At 37.7% G+C, this 12,867-nt stretch overlaps 1 protein-coding gene across 1 annotated transcript in view; it reads right to left on the bottom strand.

Annotated features, from left to right (window-relative positions):
- The window catches only part of GPR158 (G protein-coupled receptor 158), a gene marked incomplete at both ends in the record, with an annotated part of 193,091 nt that overhangs the window by 77,492 nt on the left and 102,732 nt on the right, over window positions 1–12,867 (bottom strand). The window contains one exon of the mRNA XM_080609853.1: window positions 2,598–2,666. Within this exon, the coding sequence (XP_080465979.1) occupies window positions 2,598–2,666 (69 nt within the window). The remainder of the gene's footprint in view (window positions 1–2,597; window positions 2,667–12,867) is intronic.

Below are 12,867 nucleotides of genomic sequence, written 5' to 3'. Positions count from 1 at the left end.
AGATGCCATCTTTAACCACATCACTGAGTTACAGAATATTCTTTTCAGAAACAAATGAAAATACCAAATTACAGAAAGAAGTAACAAAAAGAATAAACAATGGATATGACCCAGGAAAAAGATGACCTGCTTTGCATGTATATGTCTTAATAACCAATATGATAATTGATAATCTGTGCTATGCACCTTGCTATGAAGACCTCAGTGTGAATGTCAGCTGGTACAAATGAGACTCTCCATTTAGAGCTCAGGTTTTCTCTCGTTCTTTCTCATGCCATCCTGCTCTGCATTGTGTTCCTTTTCCAGACAATAAAGAGGCAAGCACATTTAGATACTGCCTATGTACAGCAAAATGCCAAGAGTTCACATTCCAAGGACTCACACCTTGCAGAAACATAGGCTCCTCTTTCTTAAAGATCATGTAATAGACCTCTCTGGGTATGCTTTGCATCCTTCGCACATTTATTGTTCCACTCTCTTGCCCTGGATCAGAAGTTGATGAAATTTTCCTTGCAGTGCATTGAGGGACAGGGATGTTGAAATCCTGATATTTCTGTATCGGTCCAAATCTTCTTCGTTTTTTACAAAACCATATTCTTGCAGTTGGTGAAATCAGGATTAATTTCTCTGTCTGAACGTTAAGATGACTTCCCAGTACCACACTCTCTACATCCCTCCCCTAACATCTTGAAAACAGAAACATTTTTTCTGTGTTTCAGCCTGATCAGGAGTCACAGGCTGATCAGTAATTACCTATGGAATAAAGAAAGAGAGCCCCAGCAAAGACTGTGGAAGCACAAAACTGCTCTAAGAGAGCAGTCAGGTTGCACACTTGCATATTAGTGTCTAACAGAATGGGTTCTCAGTGGACAGTTTTATATGGTATGAGAATGAAAAGTGCAGAGAAGGATAAGCTCTAGTCAGAAATCTATATCCCAGCTTGGAGACGCGCTAATCAGGAATTTTCAGCAAAAGATTTTCCCTCAGAATACACTAAATTGTCAGTAAAAAAAAAAAGCAGCGGAATGTTTAAACATCAATGAAAAGCTGAGGGGACACTTCGGTTATCAAACCCCTCCCTCCCAGCCCCATTTCGTTTCCTCTCTTCTCCCTCCGCCTTTAAAGGTTGTGTGGATGGCCATCTGTTGGCACCTGAAGCCTGAAGATAGACAGCCACCAAAGGATGTCCTTTGCGACATAGAGGATCAAGACAAAACCCGGGAAAGAAACTGAGGGATCAGTCACAGGGGAGCAGACTGCAGACACAGCAAGAGCCATGATAAGGCTTCTGGCATACTTCATAATTGAGGCTGTGCAAACACTTCTTATGGAGCCTTGGCCTGCGGAAGCCACTACAATGTCCCAGAGTTCTCTGGGAAAGCCACTAGGAGGCCTCAGGGTTTTCTGGGAAAGCACAGAGAAGACAGCCATGGACAGGAAACCCCTCACGCTTTAAGCTGTGACTTTCTATAAATGCTACATAGCATTTCCACACAGGCCAAGAAAGCAGTGTGCGGGCTTCCTGTTCTGCTCACTGGAAAAGAGTATGAAAGAAGCATTTGTGGAATAATACGGAAAACCCCAAAACTTTTCTTCCTGGCATCTGTAAAGTGAAAGATGAAAAACCACATAAAACTATCCTAGAAATGCACACACTTTTTCTTCAGAACTTGACAGGCACACGTGGCAAAAAAAAAAAAAAAACCTGCATAAAAATTCCATTGGGGATTGTGTTTATTATAGTATTCTTCACACCTCATTCTACTACAGTTTATCTGCTATTTGTTCTGCAACTGCTAAGGAGTTCTGTTTTCCAGCTAATCTCTCACTAACTAAATGATGGTCTGTGCAAGCACAGAAGATTCTGACTACTGAGGAAAACAGAACAGGAAAATAATCCAAAACTCCATTTTTGTTTCTTCTGTCTCCTGATCTGCACGCTATCAACTTCATTCAATTGACACTTTGGTGTCTTCCTTTATCTAGTCATTATATTGGTTTTATGTGGCAATTACCAAACTCTGGTTTTCTGGGATTTTTGAAAAGAGAAAGGAATGATATTTCTATGAGTTTTGTGATATATTCCTCAGGTGACTGTGAAATAATTTTTTACCTACTTACAGCATAGGGATAACATCATTTTCCCAAATACATGGTATTGCAGATTTCACATAGCTTCAGAAACATCAAAATATATGCCAGTAATACTCCGAAGTAATTACTCTTTATACTACATTCCAGAGAAATACTTGGTATAATCAGTGTCTTCCTTTTACACACCTTACATATTCTTCCCATAGGACAGTACAGAGAGGTATCATCTTTCAAAGCAAAAACTCAGCTTAACCCAGAACACCTAAAAACTTCCAAGTAAAAAACATTGGAAAGTTCCTTAAACTGAAAATGGAGAATTACTAAAAATATAGGAAATGTTCCAGTGTTCTTAAGAATGCTCACTGAACACAACCCATTTTATAGTCAGATTAAACTAATCGTTACATAAATAGTTTTGACATTTATATGTTCATCAAGGTGATTCAATGTATTAAGATGTCAGCAAGGATGTAATTTTTCAAAAAAGCTATAGTTTGACTTACCGGGAAGTACAGAAGAAGTGATCCAAAAAGAATTGTCTCCAGCAGCACCAGCCCTGAAGCCCTGATGCTCTAGAAGACAAAGAACAATAGAAAACATTAGGAAATTCTCTCTGTGTCACATTTACATGCTGGGCTCTTTGCAGCAGCACCTTCACTCCTGTCAGCATAACTCTTCCACAGTAATGCTTACTAAAGCGCAGTATTAAGCTGTCTGTCATACTGGCATGCTCCACATTCTTTAATTCACAGGCCCATTACAATGGTTGTGTTTTACAAAATCCAATTTAAAAAATCATTCTTTCCTATGTTAGGTACTATTCAACACACATTACCTAGATACCTTTTGAAACTGCTAAAATTGCTCTCAAGTGTGAAGAATTATGGATCGTGGGAATTACAGATATGAATTTGACTTCAGAATTTGTTCTGTACTATTTAAATTTCAAGAACTCCTTTGAACATTTTGACTTATTTAATATTAATGACTAGGCTTCTATAATACATATGAATAATTGACAATTTTAATGAATACAGAGTGTGCTCTTAGATTGAAAGCACCCTTTATTCTTCCTGAGATTTTGTACAAAGATGTTGATTCAGACATTAACTTGTCAGGCTTGTAAAATACCATGCCATTTCCTCACTGATTCTAATTCAGTCTCTCCATCATTGTTTTCTTACACTTTAAAATTTCAAAAAGTGAATTCTTTTTCCTAATACAAAATATATTCCAGTAAGTTTGATGATTTATGTATAGTGCATCCGCATCTTAAAGACAAAACATCAACACTGCTTCCAACTTCTTTAGCCATCTCATTCCCCTGAGATACTGTTTCATACACTGCTCTGGTAGAACACAGTTCTTTCCCAACTGCAAGCAATGCAGGCAGATAGGACAGCAAAAGCAGCTTTGCCAAGAATCTTTTGAAAAATCCCCTTCTTTTGCATCACAAATTCCTCTTGTGGGCTGGAATTAATGGTTTGTGGTAATCTCTGTAATGGTTTTAGATGGGAGTGGTTTATCTTTCAGAACTAAGGCAATCACTAGAAATATAAATTGTCTATCAGAATGGATTTGCAGACAAACTTTTGGTGCCCTGGGGTCCAGTTTCTGCTTGCTGGTAGAATTTTCTAGATAAAATACAGTGTTTCAGTGAACCTAGAATCTTACTCAGGTTTCCTATTTCATCATTATTTTGTTTTAACTAGTCACTTTTAAAACATCCAAAGTACTGAACATAGGTTGAAAGACATGGAGAAAATTCTTAGGAAGCCTTTTTAATATGGGACAGTTATGGAGCTACCTAATTTCCAGTGATGGTGAAATTTGCAGCAATGGCTGTCCAAAGCATGTGTATCAGCATAGACGTCACCAATATGCTACACAAGTGTTCACCTCAAAAATTATCATGAGAAGTACTTCCAATGGGTATTCACATCAAAGCTCCTGCTTTAAGGAAAACACTAAAATAACAGCTCCAGGACCATCTTAGTGCTACTGATGCTGTATTAGCCACAATTTAAGCCTGGAGTGAGGATTATGAATGGTTTTCCACTCATCTTAAGATTATAATGGCACCTTTTTGGTTCAACTGCTGCAAGATGTTCCTACAAAAATCTTGGGACCACAGCTCGTTTCCTTATTTTTTGGCCAGAATTGTTCATGTATTCGAGAATCATTATTATGGCTCCTCTTTTCTAGACTTTTCCAATTCTTTCACTTTTCCTTGTGGATCTTAACCTTAGACTTTCACATTAAGAGTTTCGTATAAAGACTGCACAACTGTTCTGCCTCCTTTCTCTAAAACTGAACCCTGAAACAAAGATATATATATTTTTAGCAAAATTTTTATGGAAATTATGTAATTCCATGAAATGTTCCTTACTGAATACCGATCAACAAGTGCAGGTTATACTTACAATGAGTTCCTACAATGCAAGGCACTGGTTTCAAGGACCCAAACTTAAATGGTTTGGGTTTTCTTTTTTTTCTATTGTGATGTTGGGGAAAGCATAAACATAATCTCAGCAAAAAGCTGGGAAACTGATAACTGAAATGCCAGTGTCAGATTTTAGGCTCAAGTGATCCCATTGTTCAATGACATATCAAATTCAACTGAGTCATTACTTTATATAATTTGTTTCTGTCACTTGGATAGACAGGCAGCCTCACCCACTAGTCTGCTAATGTAAAGATGGTCCAGCACTTCTGTACTACATTTCCCCATGCAATAGCCCTGCCTCATTTCATATGTAGAAGGATGCTCCAGAGACACTCACGAAGTATTTATATCAACAGACAAAAAATTGCCCAAACACATTTATTTTGTATTTGTGAGACAGTCATTTGTTATAAGCATCCCTAAACAATAAACAAAGACCCAAAGGGATGATACTATCTTCCATGGCTGCTGTAATAAAATTGTTAATCTACCCATATTTCTGTATTCAGATGCATTCAACTTTTTCAAATGGCACTTTAAAATCAGTACATATAGACAACTGCTCAAAACTGCTTTCTGCAAACACCTCTGATCTAGTCTAAAAGCAAAAAGCTGGAAGCAAATGTTTACATGCCAGTTATGAAGTCATTAAATGGAATACTTCCAGGTTACTTTAATTAAGAAGTGACTAGACTCCCAATTATTTTACAGCTTAAATGTTTGAAGCTATGGATCATGGACACTGCTTGGACATGCATAATAGAAAGTGCAAATATTTTTATAAATTATAAATGCAGCATGAGTTGTCTCACACTTCTAATGAACACAGATTTAGCCTGAGCAAGATGCAATTTTTTGTGCAGCACACGAAAAAAAAAAGCTCAGAAAGCTCAGAAAAAGTTAAAATCTGCCTCTGATAGCATAAATTTCACACTGTGTGATGTCAAGTTCCCAGCACTACAGGACTGTGTCCACAAGACTCCTTTTGTGGCCCCAATTCTGCCATAACTAGGACCTCCACACATTTTGAGACAGTTTTTCTTCACAGCATCTTTGTAAGACAATGGCACATTACACACTGGGAATTAATGCAGAACAGCATACACAACACTGGCAGAGGTCATTGAACTCACATCTCTCACGACTGATCAATACTCAAACCACTGAACCTTTTTTTTTTTTTTTTCTTATTTTGTACAGTGCATCTGTAAATGTCAGACTAGCCAAGAAAAGTAGCTGAAATGGACATCATAAGGAGAAAATGGAAATTATCTAAAAAAGCTGGTCTTCAATCAGCTTCTGTGTGAACACACTTTTATAAACAAGTCCTTCGCATCCTGATCAGTCATAGAATCATAGAATAGTTAGGGTTGGAAAGGACCTTAAGATCATCTAGTTCCAACCCCCTTGCCATGGGCAGGGACACCTCACACTAAACCATGCCACCCAAGGCCTCATCCAACCTGGCCTTGAACGCTGCCAGGGATGGAGCATTCACAACTTCCCTGGGCAACCCATTCCAGTGCCTCACCATCCTTACAGTAAAGAACTTCCTTCTTATATCCAATCTAAGTCTTTTATATCAAGCTTTTTTCTGGGCAGTGTAATCATAAGATAACCTGCAGAGGCAAAGAACTTCAGTGTTTCCAGCTCTTCTTCCAAAACAATTAATTAACCTATGATTTTCTTTTTATCTGTGTTCTGGTATAAACCATTCTCTATGAATTCTGCCTATGAGCTTCAGTTTCCTGCCATAAAAGAAGTGTGGCTTAGACAGCAACACTACAAATCAAAATGAGCTTGAATCCATTTTTTGACTGTGTCTTTGGTATCTGGAGAATGGGGGGGTTTAACCCAATATTTACAAATACCACAGCTGCCCTTAAAAGGAATTTCAGCAAATAGAGTAGACATTCCGGCAGAGATGAATGCCATCCACAGTGATGAAGAAAAGCACAAAACTTCAAATAAGAAATAGCACAAAGAACTACTTCTGTGTAAGTGTAGAGAAAAAAAAGAAAAAGGATGGAAACAGAAGTATCGTAATTCTCCCAAACATTTTTTTGAAACTCTGATTTTTAACTTTCTCTGCTGCAAAGGTATTTTAATATCAAAAAAAGTAACATGAAAACTTTTGCTTTAGAGAAAATACATATGCCAACTGAAAAAATATATGAGACTTTTTTTCTTCCAACAACCCCCATGATAGCCCAAGAGGTATGGTCCAGGAAGTAAAGTTTTCATCCAGCACTGAAGCTTTAATAACAGAGAAGAGCTAAAGAGTTGAAAAACAAAACTAAAGCAGGATGGTTTTTAACTAATTTATTAGATAAAGATATTCTATATCAGATAGACAGCATTGCCAGCAGTCTCTGAGCACAGATTTTTCCACCAAAAGTTGAATCCTCCATTGTACAGACTTCGCAAATACAGGCCTCTAAGGCATTGCTGTGGGCAGCATCTCAAATGTTTGATTTTATGGGAATGTGCAACATACTCAGCAGTGAATATGCCCACATACCTCAGGGGAAAAGCCTTTGCTCTTTTAAGAAAACAAATAAAAGAATGGGAACAAATGATAACCTAAAGCCTCTACCAACTGGTGTCCTCCTATACTGTCTGCATGGTTAAAATTCTCCAATGGAATTCACAGAAATCAAGGTATTTTAGCAAATATCCCTGAAATGCCATGCAGTGGGGTTTCTTGCACTTACATGTAACATTTGCTCAATTCCTTTTTCTCTTTCTTAACAGCTGCTTGGGTTTTTTTTTTTTTGCATCTGCCTTGCTTGCTGGCATTTATTTTGGTTTTTGCTAATTTATTTCTGGCTGTTCATCTTGTGTACAGTTTGTTTATTGCCACTTCATCTGTGTGCTCATTTCCTTTTTGGGATTTTATTTCTGTGTTTACTTATTTGTGTCAGTAAAACTATCCTTTCTGGTTTTCCTTGTCTCACTTCATGGTTATATATTGCTGACACTTGAGTGACACTGCAATTTATTTTGCTTCAAGTTTCATACTAACTTTCATACTTAGCTTAGCTACCTCTACCATGTATTCTCCACATTCTCTAGGTTTGTTTGCTTTTTAATTAACTGAGATCTTGGTTAAAACAACATTATGATGTTGATGATGATGTCCAAGGAGGAAAAATAAGTATTAGAACTAGGCATTAGTTTCAATCCAGCCCTCACCCAGAAATGCTGGAATCAAACCAAGAAGAAGAAATTTAAACAGTACGGTATATATTATATTAAAGATCAAGGCCAGCTATGTACTGGTCTCTACCACTTTCTGAAAGAAGATGAAGTAACACCACACAGCGGAGTAAAATGGTAACTCCTGAGAAAAGTAAAACATCGATTGGCTGACTTTTAGCTATTAGAATAGTAACACTATTCACTAAAATGGATTAAAATGATGCCAAGGAAAGTCACCAGAAAAAAATCTTATAATTAGAAGTTTCGTGTTCTAATCTACTTTATCCAAAGAAAGTGAGTAAGGAAAGTTCCAAGTCTTGATATTCTCCAGGATAGCCTAATAAAGGGAATACGAACATTACAAACAACTAGTCATGAGCTGAAAGAAGACTGAGATGCCTTTTTCTTTTCACAGTTCCAGTTACCAAGCACACTTTGTATCTAACAAATAAACACTCTAATATCCACAATGTGCATAATAAAATCTAACTAGTTTCTCCTGGCCCTTAACTTCCTCTTCGCCATACTATCGAAGCTTAACTCCCTCAAACTTTACCAGTACGTTCTATGCTCCAGTCCCCACGAGTAGTCATTCACTGGCCCCTCTCTGGTTTTTCCACACTCTTTTTGAACCATGGACCTTAAATATGGACCCAGTATTTCAGAAGCAGCCTCACTAGAACTGAGTAGAGAGGAGTAACAGCTTTCCCTTGTCTGCTGGCCATCCTCCTGTTGCCCAGTATATGGTTTCCTGGATTGTGGCAGAGCTCACTGTTGACTCATATGAGGCCTGATTTCACTGAAACTTCTTCAGCCAGGCAACTCAGGACATTCGAATAATGGAAAGATCAGGATAAAATAAAGACTTAGACATACAACATAAGAACAGCCTTTGTTAAGATGATAGTATCAAGGCAAGGGGTTTTCATTGAGTTTCCTCATCCATCTCATTCCAAGGCTGTGTTTTAGCCAGTGTTTTTTATCTCTCTGACTACTGGTTCCAGTTTTGGATCTGAGGGAGCACAAAACTGGAATTTCATTCTCCATTTGTGGTATTACCTTCAGATACTGCATAAAGAAACTGAACAAAACAAGAGGGCAGCTCCTGGAGAAAAGCAGAAATAGTGACTATGAGAGCTGAGGAGCAAGCACACGTATTCTATCTCTCAGATGTCACTGGAGAAGAATGGGTGAAGACAGATCATGTCACAACAGTTCAAAAGCAGGATTTCAGTGTTGATGCACTGTTTGGTTTACTACTGAGACTTTCTCTATGCTACAAAGGAGCTATTCATCAGCTCCTTTCATGCAATGGACATATATTGTAGACTGCCTATGAAACTAACGAGTGGGTGGGGAGTTCCTAGGTAGGGCAGGCCAAATATCCCCTATCTTACCTTCTGTTTCCCCTTACCAATTGCCTTAGCAGAGCAATTGACTTGACTAGGCCTGCAAAAAATACTGTTTGCAAAGGGCTGCAAATTTCTGCAAATGACTTGGGATTTGCTCAGTCTTCAGTCTATTCCTATGCACTGTTCTTCTAAAGTCCATTTAACTTTTCACCTGGTCTTGTCCCATATAACTTTTCCCAACTACACGTACATTGTTATCTTTTTTCAGTGCATGGAAAAACTATACTGCTAATTTTCAGAAATTTTATTTCATTTTAAGTTTACCTTTAAGAAATAGTATATAGAGATCCTTCTTTCTGTCCCTGAGCTTGACCTACAGCGAGCAAGATGTTGGCTACTTGGTTAAGAGACAAAAGTTGGACCTGCCAGTTCCCAGGTTTACTGCTGACGTTTAGAGAAGAAAAGAGTGGAACTGCATTTCACTGTTCACACCTGGATGAGAATTAGTAGGAACTAAAGAATTGGCACAAAAACAACTGGAAGGAGTCCTCTGAATGGTGCTGTCACGGTTTTTTTTTCTTATTTTCTGGATAATAAATTCAAGCCCTTATTAGGACTCCTACCCAGGAAATGGGAAAATCAAATGCCATCACAAGGCTATGCTTTCATTTTATTGTTGTTGGTTGATGTATGAAATTCAAGCAACTCATTTCCCAGCTAACTGCAGGAAACACTCTTGACTTCAAGCGAGAAAGGGCTGTACCTCTTTTGAAAATTTCTCTGTAAAATAATCAAGATGAAATTCTGTGTCCTGTTCAACCTCTTAACACACTGACAAATACTTTTAATGATAATTGTTCTATTTGAATAATAGCCTCCTAATAGAATATGGATTGCAAATACAGTAAATTTCATAGCAGAGGCCAATTTTCCAAAGATAGACCCACAGTTATGTGCTGCCACTTAAGCCATACTGGCAAACTGACAGAAATTTCTGGCATTTGCAGGTTTTGTGCAGTATTCCTAAACCAAATAAATATAATCCTCTTGGGTTTTCCTCATTTCTCTTTAAAGAATACTAACACAAAGGTCATTTTTTTTATTACTAGTTATAGCAGAATTCAAATAAAATATAATTATTAAATTTACTTTATACTTGAAAAAAATCAGGAAAAGCAAAGGTCAAGCGGCCATCAATCATAAATCAATTTCATTCAAAGTGCACAAGATGTCAGGGAACCAAGAAACCCCCAAATACTTTATTTTTCCACTCATGTGGCCCTTGATCCTTTCTGTTATACAAGTAATGAAATATCGTTATGATATATCATGATGAAGATAAAGTGTTACGCACTTTGAAACATGGGTCCTGCCGCATATAAGTTTCACTACACCACCTAAAGACAGATATTTGAAAAAAAACAGTATTTTTTTATGAACAACCCTCACGGTGAAAATTGTTAATATCCCAGGGACATCTTTTCTTATAAGAGCAGGAATTCGTTTCTTGGGGACATACTGCTTAGATCAAGACACCTGGTTCTCACCGAACAGTAGTGAATATGTAGACAAAGGAAAATCCGTAATGAGGCAAATAATGCCTAAGTTCAGTTTCAGTCTGTTCACATCCTTATGGGTTAATTTAAAAGCTGAACACGTAAAATGATTATCATCAAAATTCTGGATCATTTACAGTTCCTGTTTCACTAGGTTATGCATTCAATTAATGCAGAAATTAAATGAAAGGAAGATGCAAAAGCATTATGGTCTTCAAGAATAAAATGCACTTTAGTATTGATAGCTGTTTAATCAGCGAGAGACCAGACAGAATATACAGAAAATGTGATGGAATATGAAACCAGATTTCATAAGCAGGAGATAGGGCTCAGTTAGCATGTTCCTCGATTTAGTTTACAAATAGCTTCAGAATACCTGACGTTCAGCTTTCTTATTCAACGTGTGTCACCTGCTACAGAAGGCAATACCACGGCTCACTAAAACAATCTGTACAAATTGTAGCTCAACCATGTAGAAAGAAATAATTTATGGTAAATTACAAGAAGGGGGGAAAAAAAACCCACAAAAAAAGCCCCTAGAATAACAACCTGAATGCAAAGCTCAAGATTTGTAGTATCTCAGAAAAAAACAAACTGAGAATGATGTAAGAAGAGAAGGGTTAGAATAAATCTGATAAAGATAAAATCTCATTATTCACATGACTGAGAAGGCAAATGAACTATAGATGAAGAACATTATACTAATTTCAAACATAGGCTCTTAATTCTGAAGATTTTAAATCCAACTCCATTTTATTTTATTCACTTTTACTTTACAAGAGCCAAGAGGCTAAACTAATAGCTTATGATTGGATCTGAGAAATGTTGATCCCCAAAATGGTGAGATTTTTTGGTTCATCAGAATTTCTTACTGTAAGTAATAAGTTTGGATCACAGATTGCATGTTTCACTGAAAACAAAAGCATGTTTGCCTTTGAAGGAAATATTGTTATATATAACTATTCTTCCAACCACTATATTGCTGAAAGCCCCAGCCTCAGGTCAGCCTCAAGTTATCATGAGTCCCGCAGAAAAAGGCGGTAAAATAGACTGTCCCTCCTCCCCAAAGATAAGGGACAACACAGGGATAAGGACAAATGGAAACAAAAATGGAACGATGAGGCAATATCATTTATCATAACAAGCAATCAGTAGGCCCGGACTACCGGCATCCCACCTGCAGTCACATCTTTGTTAGCACTTGGATCTGAAGACATGATACAGAGAGCAGGGGATGCGCTCAAAAAGCCGCCACCAAGCATAAGAGAAGTATGAAGGGAGCAAGGGGTGGTTTTGAAGAATGTAACAAGAAGATGATGATGGAGGCTGGTGTTGACACCTATGCATCAAAGAAATGGCATCAGGAGGGAGAGAAAAGCTCACGTGGGAATTCAAAAACTAAAATATATAGCTCATGTACAATGTCAACAGGGAGATGCAATAAGGACAACACAAAGTGGCAGAACAGAAAATTGCATCATTCCAGATAGAGGCAGGCCACGATTGCAAGGCCAGCTGAAAGGACATTGAAGAAATCAAGACACAAAATAACAAGTTGAAACAAGAATTTTGGGTCTGTGGACCAGCAGAAAACATGTATTAAAAGGGAACTCAGAAGGAGCTCAGTAAGGCTTAGACATAGACGGCTGTAAGATGCAGTAAGGCTAAGAGAGCTCCAGAGCCCAAAATGATGTTAGATAATAAGCAGGTTGCTACAGTAACTAAGAAAGCAGTAGCTGGAAGGTCTTAAAGGGAAGCAGGAGAAGATCAAGGCTTCTTTTCTGCTATATTGATACTGATGAGAAGATGTCAGAGAAAAATGTCAAGATTTTATTCCAGACAGTGGGAGGCATGGCTGGGACAGCGAAGGCAGAAAGCAATCTGACTGTGTTCACAGCACGAAGTCCTAAAGAGAAGCTGACAGCATAAGGCAGCTGCTTGTGAGCCATAAACTTACAACTTTCGGCCAAAGAAATGAAGAAAAGAATGAAGAACAGGCATATGTTTTAGTGTGAAGGATCTGTGTTCACCTTCCACCATACGATAGGGCAAAAAAACCCACCACATAAAAAGCAGCACATGCAGTTTCTCTGAGGATGCTACCATTAAAGTTTTACAGTAAAAAAATATTTAGTAAAAAATGAAAGGTTTTTCCTAGAATAAGGTTTCCAAAACAGTTTTATTTCTGCTATTTTAAAGTTCTCATGCTATGCTTTTT

This window comes from Psittacula echo (assembly GCF_963264785.1).
Source record: "Psittacula echo genome assembly, chromosome: 2".
NCBI classification, from domain to species: domain Eukaryota; kingdom Metazoa; phylum Chordata; class Aves; order Psittaciformes; family Psittacidae; genus Psittacula; species Psittacula echo.
The sequence above is the reverse complement of the archived record's forward strand: the minus strand, read 5'-3'. Positions and strand labels throughout refer to the sequence as shown.